Source organism: Ostrinia furnacalis, unplaced genomic scaffold (assembly GCF_004193835.3).
Source record: "Ostrinia furnacalis isolate ACB-3 unplaced genomic scaffold, ASM419383v2 OfSCF0694, whole genome shotgun sequence".
Lineage (NCBI taxonomy): Eukaryota > Metazoa > Arthropoda > Insecta > Lepidoptera > Crambidae > Ostrinia > Ostrinia furnacalis.
This window is the reverse complement of record NW_021130933.1, coordinates 1,163,743-1,179,061: the sequence shown is the minus strand read 5'-3', so window position 1 is coordinate 1,179,061 and position 15,319 is coordinate 1,163,743. Positions and strand designations below refer to the sequence as shown.

The 15,319-nt window shown below is 38.5% G+C and overlaps 1 protein-coding gene across 1 annotated transcript in view; it reads left to right on the top strand.

The window, feature by feature from the left end:
• Positions 1-15,319, top strand: part of smog (G-protein coupled receptor 158 smog) — a 29,098-nt gene that overhangs the window by 6,890 nt on the left and 6,889 nt on the right. Inside the window, exons 2-7 of the mRNA XM_028299987.1 lie at positions 12,344-12,523; positions 13,124-13,648; positions 13,777-14,010; positions 14,166-14,234; positions 14,320-14,487; positions 14,817-15,014. Coding sequence (XP_028155788.1) covers positions 12,368-12,523; positions 13,124-13,648; positions 13,777-14,010; positions 14,166-14,234; positions 14,320-14,487; positions 14,817-15,014 — 1,350 coding nt within the window. The 5' untranslated portion in view covers positions 12,344-12,367. The remainder of the gene's footprint in view (positions 1-12,343; positions 12,524-13,123; positions 13,649-13,776; positions 14,011-14,165; positions 14,235-14,319; positions 14,488-14,816; positions 15,015-15,319) is intronic.

The window sequence follows — 15,319 nt, the reverse complement described above, 5'->3', positions numbered from 1 at the left end:
AGACTCTAATCCGTTGGATTACAAAATATGGCAACATTTGGAGATGTAGGCCTGCTCTATGCCTCATACTGATTTGGAGTCCCTCAAGGCATCCTGTATTAAACCAGCCGCCGATATTGATACGAAACTCGCTCGTGTTTCTAGAGACCACTGACCGCGCAGTTTGAACCCTTAAATTCATAATTGCGAGGAAAATTTGAAATATTTTTTATAAGCATAAAATCCTTGTTTTAGTACCTTTCTATTGGTATATAAATGATTAGCGTAAAAACAAATATAGTATCAATTATTCCACTATAAACATGTGACAGAACTTATGACCCGACTAAGTATAAAAAATATCATTTCTAATAGCCTGCTTATATTACACAACTAGTACGTAAATATTTATTAGCACTTTTTTATTTGGGGTAAGAAGGTAAACTACATGTAACTTAAGTACCTTACGTTACGCATTATTGGTCCAGCAATAACAGAACAAACCATATTAATAATAATGAATAAGCTAATAATAATTCACATATTTTGTGAAAGCATGCCACGTTTAAAATGTGGTTTTATGTCATCGACGTAGATTTTATGTGGTTGATATTATGACTCTTCTTGAATTCAGAACTATTGGCACGTGAAAACGTATGTTGAGAGAAATACGTTTTATTATCAGGTGAGTTCTGCCAACACTCCAATAAAGTATGTTATTCTTTGACCCCGTGAAATTATATTTGTCACATTCGATTTACTTTTGTTTGTACTTAGTTTTTCACTGTTTTACTTTATTTAGTGCAAGTAGAGTACTAACTCGTAACTTAGGCATCATTTTTCATACCTATGCAGGATGTTCTAGATAACATCTTGCTCACGCCTGTGCCTGTGATGATTTTTGTACTAAAGGCTTCTTTTTATAAAATTAACCTCTTTTAATTTTTAATCTTTCTTTCCTTCATTTATTGTTCTGAAATAACCGTACTTTTCGTGTAAGTATGTAGTAGTACTATAGTANTTATTACTAAAATTAACTTCTCTTGCTTTGTAGAGATAGCTGTTTTTGAGCATATTTTGTATAATAAGTAAAATACAACTACGCTTCAATTTTATTCGCATAAGGAAACTGGTTTTCCTGCTGAAAAAAAAATCTTATTTCTTATCTACTTAGAACTCGACATTTTAATTTAAATATTATTATGTATACATATTACATTATATATTTTGCTAGAAATAGTTCTATTAATAAAGTAATGTAAGCCTCTTTTTTGCCTGAGATACAGGAATTATAATTCTTAGTTCAGGCACGTATGTACTTTTACCTATTATAGTTTAATATTTAAAAACTGTCAATAAGTTATTCAATAAAGAATTTATTTATTTATTTATTTATATTTATTTTAACTAATTAATAAATATCCATTTGTATCTAAAATATTAATTTTCCGGGGTAGAGTTACATGGTCGCTTTTACGAAAGTAGAAAAATATGTCCTTTCATGGTTTCATACAGACTAAAGGCAGGTAATTTTAAATAGCAATGGTGCATTTATAGACCGCTCGTTCAAAGTCTTGGCCAGCAGCCTTGGTGACGTGAAGCGTGCTCGCATGTTAAATGGAGCGGTGCTTCTGCCCTCTATCTCCACCGAGCGCTTCTGAGGCTATTATAAATAGTAGGGCAGTTAAGGGAGACCACTACTTATTACGGTTTCGTATCTTACGGATAAAATATTAATATACAGAGACGCTCAAACTCAACGCGAATCTCGTGAGGCGGGGCGACGTCATTTTAATAATATAGTGATATTTCGTCCTGTCGCAAACATTTTGACAAGGCATTATTCGCTTTGTGCGCTATTTGCTCGAAAAAGATTAACAAACAGGGCTCTCTTTGACGTACATTTCTCATTTGATACATTTATAAATGTAATAATACTTAGTTTATTCTGAATGCCATCACTAACACGCATTAAACTTCAATTTTACTGAAGTGTCTTAAAAAAAGTACGCTCTATTCTTTGATTTACTATCACATCAAAATGAGAATTGAACCGACGTAACCGGATTTATCCGATCAAACGGAACGTAGGTAGACGTGCACTATAAATATAAGTTTCTTTCATATTCGAGGCTTAAATTCTACTGCAGTGTCTTAAAGTTGAAGATACTCCTCTTTGATTTATTATCCGATCAGAACGAGATTTGACCGGACATAACCGGATTTATCCGATCAAATGGACCGTAGCACCATCGGCAATATCTGCGATAGCCTATATCGCCATTGTACTTTGTTGCCGGCTCGTCCGAGTTCAGGACAATAGTTCAGAGACACATCTCGCCATCTCATGTTACTTGTTAGCCTGAAGGGCAGCTTTAATTGATTGCAGCGACTCGAGACTCGACAAGGAGGTAAAGCAATCATTACGGGAAAAAAGTCTGAAATAAAAGTCTTACTTGAAACAAAACCGAACTTCTTAAATGAGTGATAATCTGACGGACTTTAGTATTTAGTAAACACACAGTCTAGCTGCTCTACTAAAGCTAATGGATGTTTGTGGATAGGTATGTGAAATCGTAAATCTTGTTTTTGAAGCATCCGATATGGAAATTGATATTATTTATGAGTGCAAGATATTTTTAATTTTACTTTGAAATACGTGCTGTACCTACGCAATCCGAAAATTTTTAAAACCCCATCCTCATGACCGATGGATGAATGAATGGATCTGACCGTACTTACTAGAAATTCAGTACAAAGATGTAGGAAGTTTATTGATCCAAGGAAGGACATATAAAAAATATCATTTCTAATAGGCTGCTAATTACACAACTAAGTACTTAAACATTTATTAGCACTTTTATTTGGGGTAAGTAGGTGAACTACATGTAACTTAAGTACCTACCTACCTTACGTTACGCATTATTGGTTCAGCAATAACAGAAACCCTATTAATAATAATTAATAATTCACATATTTTGTCAAAGCATGCCACGTTTAAAATGTTTTATGTCATCAACGTAGATTTTATGTGGTTGATATTATGACTCGTCTTGAATTCAGAACTATTGGCACGTGAAAACGTATGTTGAGAGAAATACGTTTTATTATCAGTGTGCTTACCATGAGTTTACGTTAGGTGTGCTCGCTAGCGACTGCGTAAAAAAATGACATTTAATTGTATGACATATTGTGCAGCGCCCCTAGCGGCTACTTTCAAGAAACAAAATCTTCATAGAGATTTTTGACGTACTCGCTAGCGAGCACACCTAACGACAACTCATGGTAGGTACACAGGTGATTTCTGCCAACACTCCAATAAAGTATGTTATTCTTTGACCCCGTGAAATTATATTTGTCACATTCGATTTACTTTTGTTTGTACTTCGTTTTACACTGTTTTACTTTATTTAGTGCAAGTAGGTCTCTACTAACTCGTAACTTAGGCATCATTTTTCATACCTATGCAGGATGTTCTAGATAACATCTTGCTGACGCCTGTGCCTGTGATGATTTTTTTTCTAAAGGCTTCTTTTTATAAAGTTAACCTCTTTTAATTTTTAATCTTTCTTTATTTCATTTATTGTTCTAAAATAACCGTACTTTTCGTGTAAGTATGTAGTAGTACTATAGTACCTACCTATTTGCCTATAATGTTACTTATTCTAGGACTTGGGCTTTGGAGAAAGCGAGAGATTTATGTGACTATATTATTCTATCATGAACGTGAGTCACTCCGACAGTCACGGCAAATATTTACTGATGAGAATTTGTCTATTGTATTGCGTTGTTTATAACGGTCACTGTACGTAATTTTTCCTGAATTTACCTTTACATAATAATATGTACCTAACGAATTTATAAGTAAGAAGATGGTAGTCTATACATAACCAAGTACCTTTTAATAAAATAAAACTCTACCAAGTAAACTAACGTCTTGGGCATACCCAAATTAACCCGAACCGAACCTACCAACGCTCGGGCTTTGATCAGACAGCTGGATGAAGATAAACATCGCTATTAATATTACTGCGATTATGTCAAAATCAAAATCAAAATCAATCAAAATCAAAAATATTTATTCAGTTTAGACCACAAGTGGCACTTATGAACGTCAATAGAAAATAATAAAAAAAGAAAAAGGTAGCCCNTACTGCGATTATGTAATAAAGTAAGTGATTTAATGACACATTAGCTCCGTGTTTACGCGTCCTCCTTGTCATCACGTTTGCCAAACGGCTTCATAGTTCTTAGAGCTACACTCGAAGCGAGGGCTGATACATTTTTCAAATAGAACTCGAGTGCTATTGAAGTAGAAGACAAAGCCATGTTGACAAGTAGTCTCGGCACGTGGCGCGGACGCTCTGTCAATACGGCCCGAGGGCTCAGGAGAGCCATCCACTCGCGACACTCGCCACATTTTACGGAGAATTTCGACTGGATTTTCCCTCTTGCCTGATGTGTGTTACGTATAAATCTGCCCCGGGAAGACATTTTTTACTTTACAATTTTCCCGGAATATTCATTGCTGAAGTTTTTCGCGTCGTTGAAAAACGGTGCTGAAACTTGAAAAAGTAAGGTAGGTAGGTATAAGTTGTAGAATGACATCATGGCCAGTTTACTATGTTTATTATCTATTTGAGGGTTAAACTTGTAATTAGGGCTTTAGGTCATCATTAAATTATAATAGAACCTGAAAAAAACCTTGATTTGAGCTTGACGCTATGCCCCTATAGTTGTATAATTATTTACGATCTAATATAAAAAGCCGTCGGTGGTACAGTCGCCCATAAAAGCCGTTTAGATCTTTAATACTCAGCCCATTTTATTCCTCGCCATCGATATTTCTTTATCCTCAGTTTTAATAAGATAGCTGACTACCTTGAAGATAGTAAAATTATTTATAAGATAGTAGTTGTCAACTGAATAATATTTTACCCAGCTCTTTTAAATTACAAAATTAAAAACAAAATAACACTTTTACTTTTACATATTAGGTAGGTATTATGATTCACGTAACAAATCGAGTCAATCGCAGTTAGTGCATTTTGGAAAGTAAATTAACGGAACAACCGTATTTATAAATTCATCGATATGATGTAAGCACCGATATTGGTGTCAGCTATCGAATGAGTTTGTTTGCACGTCTGGATGCCGCAGATCCCTACCGTAGTCCCTTCGCTCTCCTGGCAACAATCCAATGTTTGTTTCCGCCGCGTAAATTATACATTGACGCTTTACTATCATCCCAGAAATTAATGGCCGTATGAAACTGTCTATGTATCTACAAAATGTACAATAAACGTAAATCATTGAGCGTTACGCCTCTGTAAATTCCGCTCAATGATATTAATTTCCGCTACAATCCTGAAGAGATTTCGTTGTTTTTCCTCGGGTTTGTTTACAAATGCATTGGTACAGACAGTTATCATAAATAGGTGCGAGTACCTATGTATCTACCTAATATGCTTGCGGCGCGTGGTTATGAGATACGTTCTACCAGCTGTTCGTGTAAACATTCTACAATTTTAGCGTGAGACTGTGAGTCATCACTTTTAGTTCCCATTGTTCGCGTACCGTAAAGTATCCTTTTGAATACAATGAAGTCGACAGCACTCGAGTTTTTAAGGAATTAATAAGGCGCGCGATGCTGAAGTGAAGTGGCCTGCCGTGTCGGAAAGAGATTTTCTTCGTAATCAAAAAGGAAACGAGGTTTAGATATTGGCTCTCCCCTGGCGAACCTCACCCTGAGACTATCAGAGTGTTTTTATGTGCTATCTATAGCATTCATTCTGTTGGTCGATCGCTTTTAGCAAGTCTTGCCCGCCAGTGGTTTTATTCCGAAGAAGGTCCTATCTTAAAAAGATCGTTTTTCGCACTGGGTCGAGATGTTTGATGCATGCATGCATGCATGATAGCATCGCAGAATTTTGTAGATTTATATGCCCATTATACCAGTTGCCAATTAATGCATTTTTATCACCATATTCACCCTCATCTATAGTTGTAAAGTTTACTTTATTACTGAGTAGCTAGTTTACTTTTAATTTATTTTGTTTTTAATTTTTTTTTGCCTATGAAACTTGGGTTAATTACTACAAAAAGCTCTCTATTCTATGAATAATTTTCTTGAGCTTCCTTTGTAAATGTTGCACTAGAAATAACTATTAGCTAGCTATAGAGGTTACCTGTTTAGACGCAGCGCAGCATTGAAAGACGGCGGGTTTCTTCGAGGAAAATTAGCATCGCGTATAATGAGTCCGCGGGCGGGACGCTCCTGGCCGCGATCGATCCCTTGACACTTTACATGCCGCGGGTTTGCGCTCAGGATGTGGGGATTTGGGGCTTTTATTGCCTTCTTAACACCTTTTACATGAAATATTGATGTAAAACAAATGCCGTTTTTGGGATAAAGTAATCTACGTAGTGGAACCCTTTCTTATTACGTGAAACGGTATAGGGTAGTAGAGGATACTACAAGAAACGTGTTTTCAGTCAAATAAGAAAAGAAAATCAAATAAGGTAGGAGGTACAACTTGTTTAAAATTCTTTTTTATCGACACTTTGTTACCTTAACTTATGCCTTTAGATTATATGCTCGGTACTTAGGTACATAATAAAGAACACAAAAAGTTAATGCAGGATACATAACTAACAAACCCTATGTTTAATTATAAAAATATTTTTATTACAGAAAAGAGGATTAAGTGTAATTGAAATTTTTGTAGCCGGAACTTTAATTAGAGCCTAATAACGGAACAACTGATATAAAACCACAGAACGCCGTCCGGAGCAAAATTTCTCTCGGTTTAGTTAGAAGTTTAAGGAAGTGAATTCGTGCCATGCTAGATAATATATTGGATGAAATATTTTGGGCTTTGGGATTTTTAACTTCTGATTAGGTAGGTAATAAGCGAAGTAGTAATGATTGACAAAAAATGCAAGAATATTTTAATTACTTTAGGCAAAGTTAACAAAAAACTTACGAGTATAAGTAGGTACATGCACCTCCTTTCTACAGGGTGGAAACGTTAAGTGATCTCACTCGAATATTTCTAAACTATACAAGATATTGAAAAACTGGTTACTGATCCTGAAAGTGCTTCAAGAGCTCTTTCAAACGGTACCAATAATAGGTTACAGAATAAACTGGATCTATCTGAAAATTCAATGTTTCCAGCTTCCATACTCAGACACACAAAATTAGAAGTGTATTTTTTTTTATTTAATAATAAACTCTTAAAATAAACTCATAAATTGTATTCTTATTTTAAATTATTAATGGAAAACACTGGTTTTAGGCTTTACTTGCTATAATATTGTCAAGAGATGAGTGTCGTGAATGTGGTAGTACAAAATGTATGGAAGAAGGAAACATTGAATTTTTGGATAGATCCAGTTTATTCTGTAACCTATTATTGATACCATTGGATAGAGCTTGTGAAGCACTTTTAGAATCAGTAATCAGTTTTACGATATCATGTGTAGTTTTTAAAACAATGTGACTTTACCAAATGTATGGAAGCCGGAAACATTGAATTTTCGGATAGATCCAGTTTATTCTGTAACCTATTATTAATACCGTTTGATAGAGCTCATGAAGCACTTTCAGGATCAGTAACTAGTTTATTGATATCTTGTATAGTTTAGAAATAATCGAGTGAGATCACTTATCGTTTCCACCCTATATAGGCATTTAAAGTTTGTGACCGCGGGTCACCCTACGCCATTATGTGTCGGAGCAACTTTTTGTCGTCAACAAAAGGCGTACCCTCAACAACTAGTAATGTCTTTGATTTATGACGTGAATAATATCGTACAAGAGTTTTCCGGGCGTACAATGCTGCAGCTCGTTTCGGCTCGATGGGTAATTTCCGCGTGTCTCCGTGAGTCCTTCATCAAAGGGCGGAACCGGGCGACCTGTGCCCCTTGTTTACATTAACGGAGCTCTTAAAAGGTACTTACTCGTATTGAGGTAGGCATATGTACGTTTGGAAGCCTTAGAACATGTTTCGCTTAGTTCTGAAACCAGATTTCTGTTTCTCTACAAGGATATCGCTTGATTTTTTTGTCAATTAAGACGTCTTCACTATATGTATCTTACTCAAGGAAATATTGTTGGAATAGGTACATAGTTTTGTTTCAATTATAAGTCTATTCGATAAGAAACAATTTTCCTAGCCTTCAATCAATTTTTTTAGTTAAACTAAACGTTTTCAGGGATATTTACGAATATGTACGGAACTCTACGCTCGGAGTGTTCTTATCGTACTTGACCAGTTTTTTTATTATCACAAGTCACAACACGTGAATGAGAGCAAAATGTAGGTCGTCCCGTGCTGTGTAAAGATTTTGCTAAAATGTGCCAAAAGATAAGGAATAGAGTGACGTGTGAATTGTTGGATGTGTGATATAAATGTGTACGCGCGTCCTTGGCGTTCATTTGTCCGAAGGCCTTGATCGGTGTAGTTGTATAGAAATCCTGAAACAGCATATCTTGGGCTCGTAGTTGTGTGACACATGGGAGAATCTTGTTTATATTGTTTTCAGTAAGGTATAATAAATAAATAAATAAATAAAAGGTAGTTCGGTTTCGGTTAGTAGTTCAGTATTTTTTTCCATATACAGTCTATCAATACACTATGGAGGATGGTGGCGATTGCAGCCTACGTCATCGAAGTAGCCATTGGAAAAAAGCTGTGGATCGATCGGGCTTGAACGCGTACGGTGTTAACAGATTATGAAGATGTGATGAAACTAACCGAACTTATAACTATAGGGGAGCGGAACCGAATATTGGATACGTGCGCAATACAGGATACTTCAATTACTGAAAAAGTAACAACGTTATCTTCATGAAATATTTAAAATCAGTTGGTCAATCCAATGTTAGGGATGGTTTCCTCGACGGCATCGCCATATTTCTCATCACTTGGCAATCATATTTAAAAGTGCATTTTTCGTTCATCATATTATTTTTGATATTGACTTCACGAGGCAAAAAAACTATGATAAGTGATGTTTTTATTTATAGTGATAGTACATACTAGCTAGGCATAAAGTTATTAAAACATTTTAATGCGTTTTCTCGATAATTGGAATAGGTTAAAAATTTCATAACGGTTTTCGTAAAAATAGGTAGTTACCTCAATATTGGATACCTGGCTATTCCCAATACTGGGTATCTAGTATAAGGGTACCTAAATAAAGTGTAGCATTTATTATTTTTCTGACAGTGTGGCATGCATACAAAGCTATTATTAAGAAGGAAATGGGATATTTAAAAGCATCCAAAGCTTTTCGCGTGGCTCGATCAACATTGTAAAGCTGTGAAAAACCGTTCTAAAACAATAGACCAGTAAATTGAAACGATGCCAGGACGAAAAGCTACTTTTACTCCTGAAATGGAAAAGGAGCTTGTTGACTGTACTGTTTACTGATGGTCAACAGTTGTTATGGCTCGAGAGCTTTCGACATTCACAAATTAGCTTTCCGACTAGCAACGAATAACAAAATAGTTCAGTTCCCTAATACTGGATCATCATCATCATCATCTCAGCCATAGGACGTACTACTACATAGAGACTACTGAACATAGAGGCTTCCATATTAAATAGTTATCCTAATATGGGATATCCGATATTAGGAATATACATTATCCAGTATTAGGGTACACAAAATTACATGATTGATTTGTGCCATTTTGGATAAATATTTATTTATAAAAATAAATAAAAGAGTTAAGACTTAGCTTGGTTTACTAATTTAAAGTACAATGATACGCAATAATTTTAAGTGCCATTAATGAATATATTTTTGATTTTATATTAGTTTTATTTCAAGTTTTCAAAAAATATCCAGTATTTGGTACTTCTCCCCTACATTTAACATCGTTGTTGTCGGAACGTAGAGCCACTAATTATGAAAGTGACAAAACTTTAAATTAAAATTTTCATATTAAATTCGACTATTGAACGGCGGCATGCGCCTCGGCCGCACAATGGCTCACTAATGAACCAGAACTTTGAGTTAAATCAGCCTCAAAATTACACCAAATGGTTATAGGAGAAGCCTATTATGAACCATATTTACGCTTTTGAGAAAATCCTTTTGTCGTAACGTCATTTGGGTGCGGAATATCAAATACCTAAAAAGCTTTCTCAAGCGGAAGAAGCTTTTACCTATGAAGTATAGATAATACTTATGGGGCAACGCTACGTCTATTATTGAATATTGTGCCGTACTTAGCTGAAACGTTTATCTTTACAAAATAACATACTGAGCATATCGATCGTAAGAAAATCTTTAAATATCAGTAAGTTACTTAACTCTTTGCTTTCTGTGGTATATTAATAAGTACAATGTAGAGTAACAAACAGACACGTGTAAGGAAGAGTTTTACGGTCTCTAGATATGAACTTCTTGTGCTACTTTTAGTTAGGTAATAAATACAGATTCGCATTGAGACGTTGTAACTCCCTTATCATAAATGCGATATGTACGAGTACACGCGCCGAGTCTTGACTAGGGCACGCGCAACGAGCTACTCTTTAATATCTAAAGCCTTCTGGATGGTCATGTGGTCTCACGGGCACAAAGTTAGCATGGCCTTGTCTGCACGGATTACCCACATCTAATATTGCAGCTATCGTTATTGTTACGAGTGTCAAATTTTCCTTTTTCAAGACTGAAAATGGCATTTTCTTATAGTTTTCAAATAAATTGATTTAAGAACAACAGGTGGTTTGAAGGTAGAGACGTAGTACTTATTATTATTCTGTGGTAGAGGTACTTAAATTCATAATTTTATTCCCATTTAATCTCATGCTCCTGAAAATAATTCTAACTTGAACTCGAATACTCAATGAAATCTTTGTGTTCGATGTCACGAACATGTATTTAATTACCCACTTAAGACCTCTTGTTGCTGACCATAAAGTTGGGTATCAAGATTGTAACCTCAGAAAAGGTTTGTACTTTCAGTCAAGCCAACTAAAATCAGGTTTAAAATATTGGCAACTATTCGTAAAGCACAATAATTGGACTGAGGCAACAGAACATTTTTCATTTTGCAAGCACACGGTCCATTGAAAATAGTGTGACCTACATACAAAGCGATTACGTTAAGTATATTTGCAGATTGCTATGCCACTGCTACAGTACTTATGGTGTGCACTTTGTCTAAGGAGGACTAGCTCATATATTACGAAACGACAGATAAACTCACTAAGTGATGTATCGTTTATTATGTACCNGTATAGAAGATATAGATAATAATCTTCTTGACAAGATAAATCGTCAAACAACTTCGATCTGAATAATTTTGAACTTTACTAAGCAACAGTTAAAGATTATTTTCTCTAACTCGAGATTATTCTGTAACATAGTTTCAAAAGGTAATATGTGCTCGCGATTCGTTGAAGGAATCAATTTGAAAACTGACGAACCTTTTCATTCCGTGACTGTACCTACCTACTTTATTTCTTGCTTGATTTATTCAGTATTTAAGTACCAAATGTAACTTTTTAATTTCATTTGTGCGCAATAACGGACAATTCTAATAAAATGATCTAAAACCTCAATTTAGATGAGATTAAAAGTCAAAGTTCAAAGATTGTATTACAAGCACTTCAACTTGATAAGCGGCTGAGGCCGTCCGAACTGAAATCCGACTTCCTTATTTAAATGTCATTTTAACACAAAGTTTAGGAAAAGGTTGACTTTTTACGTAGGTAGGTAAGCTCTATCAGCTCTACGAGTATTATAAGAGTCTGTTACGTATACATATTGATGGCTGTAATTTCATGTAGGGTAGAGTCGACGACACTCAACAAAATAAATTGTCTTCTCTCGAATATAAAGTGTTTACTCGTAACTCTCTTGCGAAGTTTTTCTTACCATTAAAGTTTTATTAAATTCGTTATTCGTTATTATGGATTGCGTCGTGGTGATCATCGCGACACCTCGGCATGATGCTGAGTGGATGCCCTTTGGGTGACACGGTTATTATTTCATCTGCAAAGTGTTTACTCGTAACTCTCTTGCGAATTTTTTTCTTACCATTAAAGTTTTATTAAATTCGTTATTCGTTATTATGTATTGCGTTGTGGTGATCATTGCGACACCTCGGCATGATGCTGAGTGGATGCCCTTAGGGTGACACGCTTATTATTTCATCTAGTTTTAGTTTTATGTTTGTTTTTTTCGATGTTGTTTTAATAAAACACTTCTTTTTCATTTAAGAAACGGGTGAAAAATCCTGTGCTCCATCAAAATTATATCGACGTCATGATGGTCTCATTAAATTCGGGCTGTTCCATTAAATATACTTAGTAGGTACTTATTTGTTTATTTTTGTGAACAGAGCACGTGGCTGGGCAGGTGAGCGATGCGGGCGCGGTGGGCGGCGTGGCTCGCGTGGTGCGCGTGCGCCGCGGCCGCGCCCGCCGACCTGCGCCTGCCCTCCGCCGCGCCCGCCGCGCAGGTCGCCGCACTCCCCGCCTGCAACCTGCTGTACTTGAAGAACCAACCGCCTTTGCCGTCGGTGAGTGAATCCTACCTGTCCAGCTTGACACCATTGCCATGTGATAGAGTCAAATCGATCTTTATGAACGCACAGAGGCACGCCGTTTGGGGCAGAAAAGTTCTCGATTGGCAGCCTCGGGCTGGAAGACGTAGCGTGGGCAGGCCTCCTAGGTGGACCGACGATCTGATAAAGGTCGCGGGAAGAGCCTGGATGCGGGCAGCGCAAGACCGGTCATTGTGGAAATCCTTGGGGGAGGCCTTTGTTCAGCAGTGGACGTCATTTGGCTGAAACGAACGAACGCACAGAGGTCGCGATCCTATGTTAGGTCTAGAACTAACTTAGACTTTTCCATAGAGAACTTAGTTATTCTATGACGATGTTAGGAACGTGTTCTGTTTGACAGTCTTACCCTGGCTTGCACCACCAAAATAAGGTATACCAAAAGTCTGTAAAAGTCCATACAGAAACCCCGGATATACATAGTTTATTTATTTAAAGGCACAACCACGGAATACAATTCAATACAATAACAAAGATATTTAAGTAGTTACCTATATGAAGTTACGGTTAAAGTTAAGGTGGTGCAGCTTTTAGCTTGTGCGTTTGTCATCATTGCAGAACGTGCGGGAGTATGAAGCGGCCACCGCGCACACGGCGCGCGCCCTGGCCGAGCTGGTGGAGCTGGGCGCGGCGGACGAGACCCGCGCAGCAGCGCTGGCGCGCGCCGCCGCCCGCGCCCCCCTCTCGCCGCCCCCCGCAGCCGTCGCCCTGGGCGCGCCGCAGCTGCATCTAGGAGTACTCTACGTCGCCGAACCGCCCCGGCTCATAGTCTTCCAACAGAATAACTCGTTATCTCTCCGACAATTCTGGAGGACTCTGGCGTCAGCGTGGAACGCCACTACAGTCGTGTGGTCAAACGCGTGGTTTTCATGTGACAAGGCAGACTTGGGCTGGTGGGGCGGAGTGGCGGCGGCTCGAGGTGCCGGCCCTACGCGAGCCGCCGCGGCTATATTCCGGCGGTGGCCCTCGCTGCCGTGCGAGGAAGCCATGTACGAGTGGTTCGGTGGTCCACCACTTTGTGACCCGGCAACATCTCTTTGCGAAGCTTTACCAACTGATGGATCTACTACGAAGAAATTAGAGGTAAATTCACGGTCGGCCTAATGGCCCAAGTTAGCAAAAGATAACTCCAACTTTTTTATCCTGAACCTTGAATCCCAGGTTGTAAAAGGGTTTGTTGACATCCAATTTCTTTTACCCACGTGTTCCAGTACCGCTGCAAATGCCGTGACAGCCACTGGCACCCGCTGGGCAGCGAGTGGGTGGGCGAGGCGTCTCTGCGAGCGAGTGGCGCCGCGCTCTCATGCACGCCGTGCGGCGTTGGCAGCGGCGCCGCGGCGTGTCTAGCTGATGTATACCGAGCTGCATTGCTAGCGGCAAACCTCGCGGGGATGCTCATCTGCTTGGTCATAGGACTTATCATCTTTAAGAAGAGAAAATGCAAAGTGAGTTAGGCCTCTTTAACCTTCTAGCTGGACTATAACTTTAACTAATTACAACTTTGAGCTTTAATGATAGGTAGGTACTCATTGCTCGTAGTGTCACAAAAAAGTCAAGCTACACTACTAGTTTTGTTAATTTTTCTTTTTCAACGTTTCAGGCAGTCGCAATGGGAATGTGGACAGTTTTAGAAGTGGTTCTGCTAGGGGCGCTGCTGATGTACGCCTCCGTAAGTATTACAGAAATATTTCAGTTCTACACCTTTTTCTAGGATTGATATTTTCAGAAATGTAAACCTGAATTTCCTTGTGTAGGCTGCCTGTCAGTACATATCGGAGGCGCAGTGGCGTTGCGTCGCGGGCGCGTGGCTCCGCGAGCTCGGCTTCGTGGCGTGCTACGGGTCGGTGGTGCTGCGGCTTTGGGTGTTACTAGCGGAGTTCAGAACGAGGAAAGCTCATCGGTGGACGCCCAGAGATTCTGAGGTGATTCATAAGTTTTATTTTTCTGCGAACCACATCCTCCTATGTTTAGACTGATTGTAAAATTAAAGTAAGTCGCGCAAGTCCTAGACCTTATTACAGGATAATCATTTTTTGCACATAATCTCTAAGTTAGTAACTAAGAAAGGAAGATGTTTTTCGGTGCGGCGGACCAACCTATCGCGCGGCGTTCAAGTGTTGTTGACATTAGATCTGACTATGCTAGGTGCTGCGGGTACAAAACGCAACGATGCGTGGCCCGGGAGCCTGACTCCTAACACCATCAACGAAGCACTTAAATGCTGCTAACATCCTAAAATTCTATTCTCAAGGTGTTGCGGGTAGTCGGCGCCATGATTTGCGGCGCGGTGTGCTACCTTGCGGCGTTCACGGCGACGTCGGCGTGCGGCGACGGCAGCGGTTGCGCGCGCGCCGCTTGGCACCACGTCACAGCCGCCGCAGAGTTACTGCTGCTGGCTGCGGGCGCAAGGATAGCCTACGCTGCGAGGAACGCAAATGTGCCGTTTCAGGTAAGGAGCCATCCTTATAAATTACGTCACATGTAGAGGGGCGGAGAGGGTCGATGAAGTGTGATATTGTGTGACAAGAGTTCATAAAATCATGTGATGTCAAGAAATTAGAACCGGGAGGTTTAATTTCTTGACATTACATTTCAAAATACGTGTAGGTAAGTAGTAATTGTCGTGAATTGGGTTTTTGAAAAGGATACGTAAGGTAAGGTTTTCTAAAAGTTATGTTTTCGAACTGAAGTTTTCGTGAAGTTGGGGTCTTAAAATGGTAGATTATCATGTGGTAGTTTGTGGTAGTTAAAAAG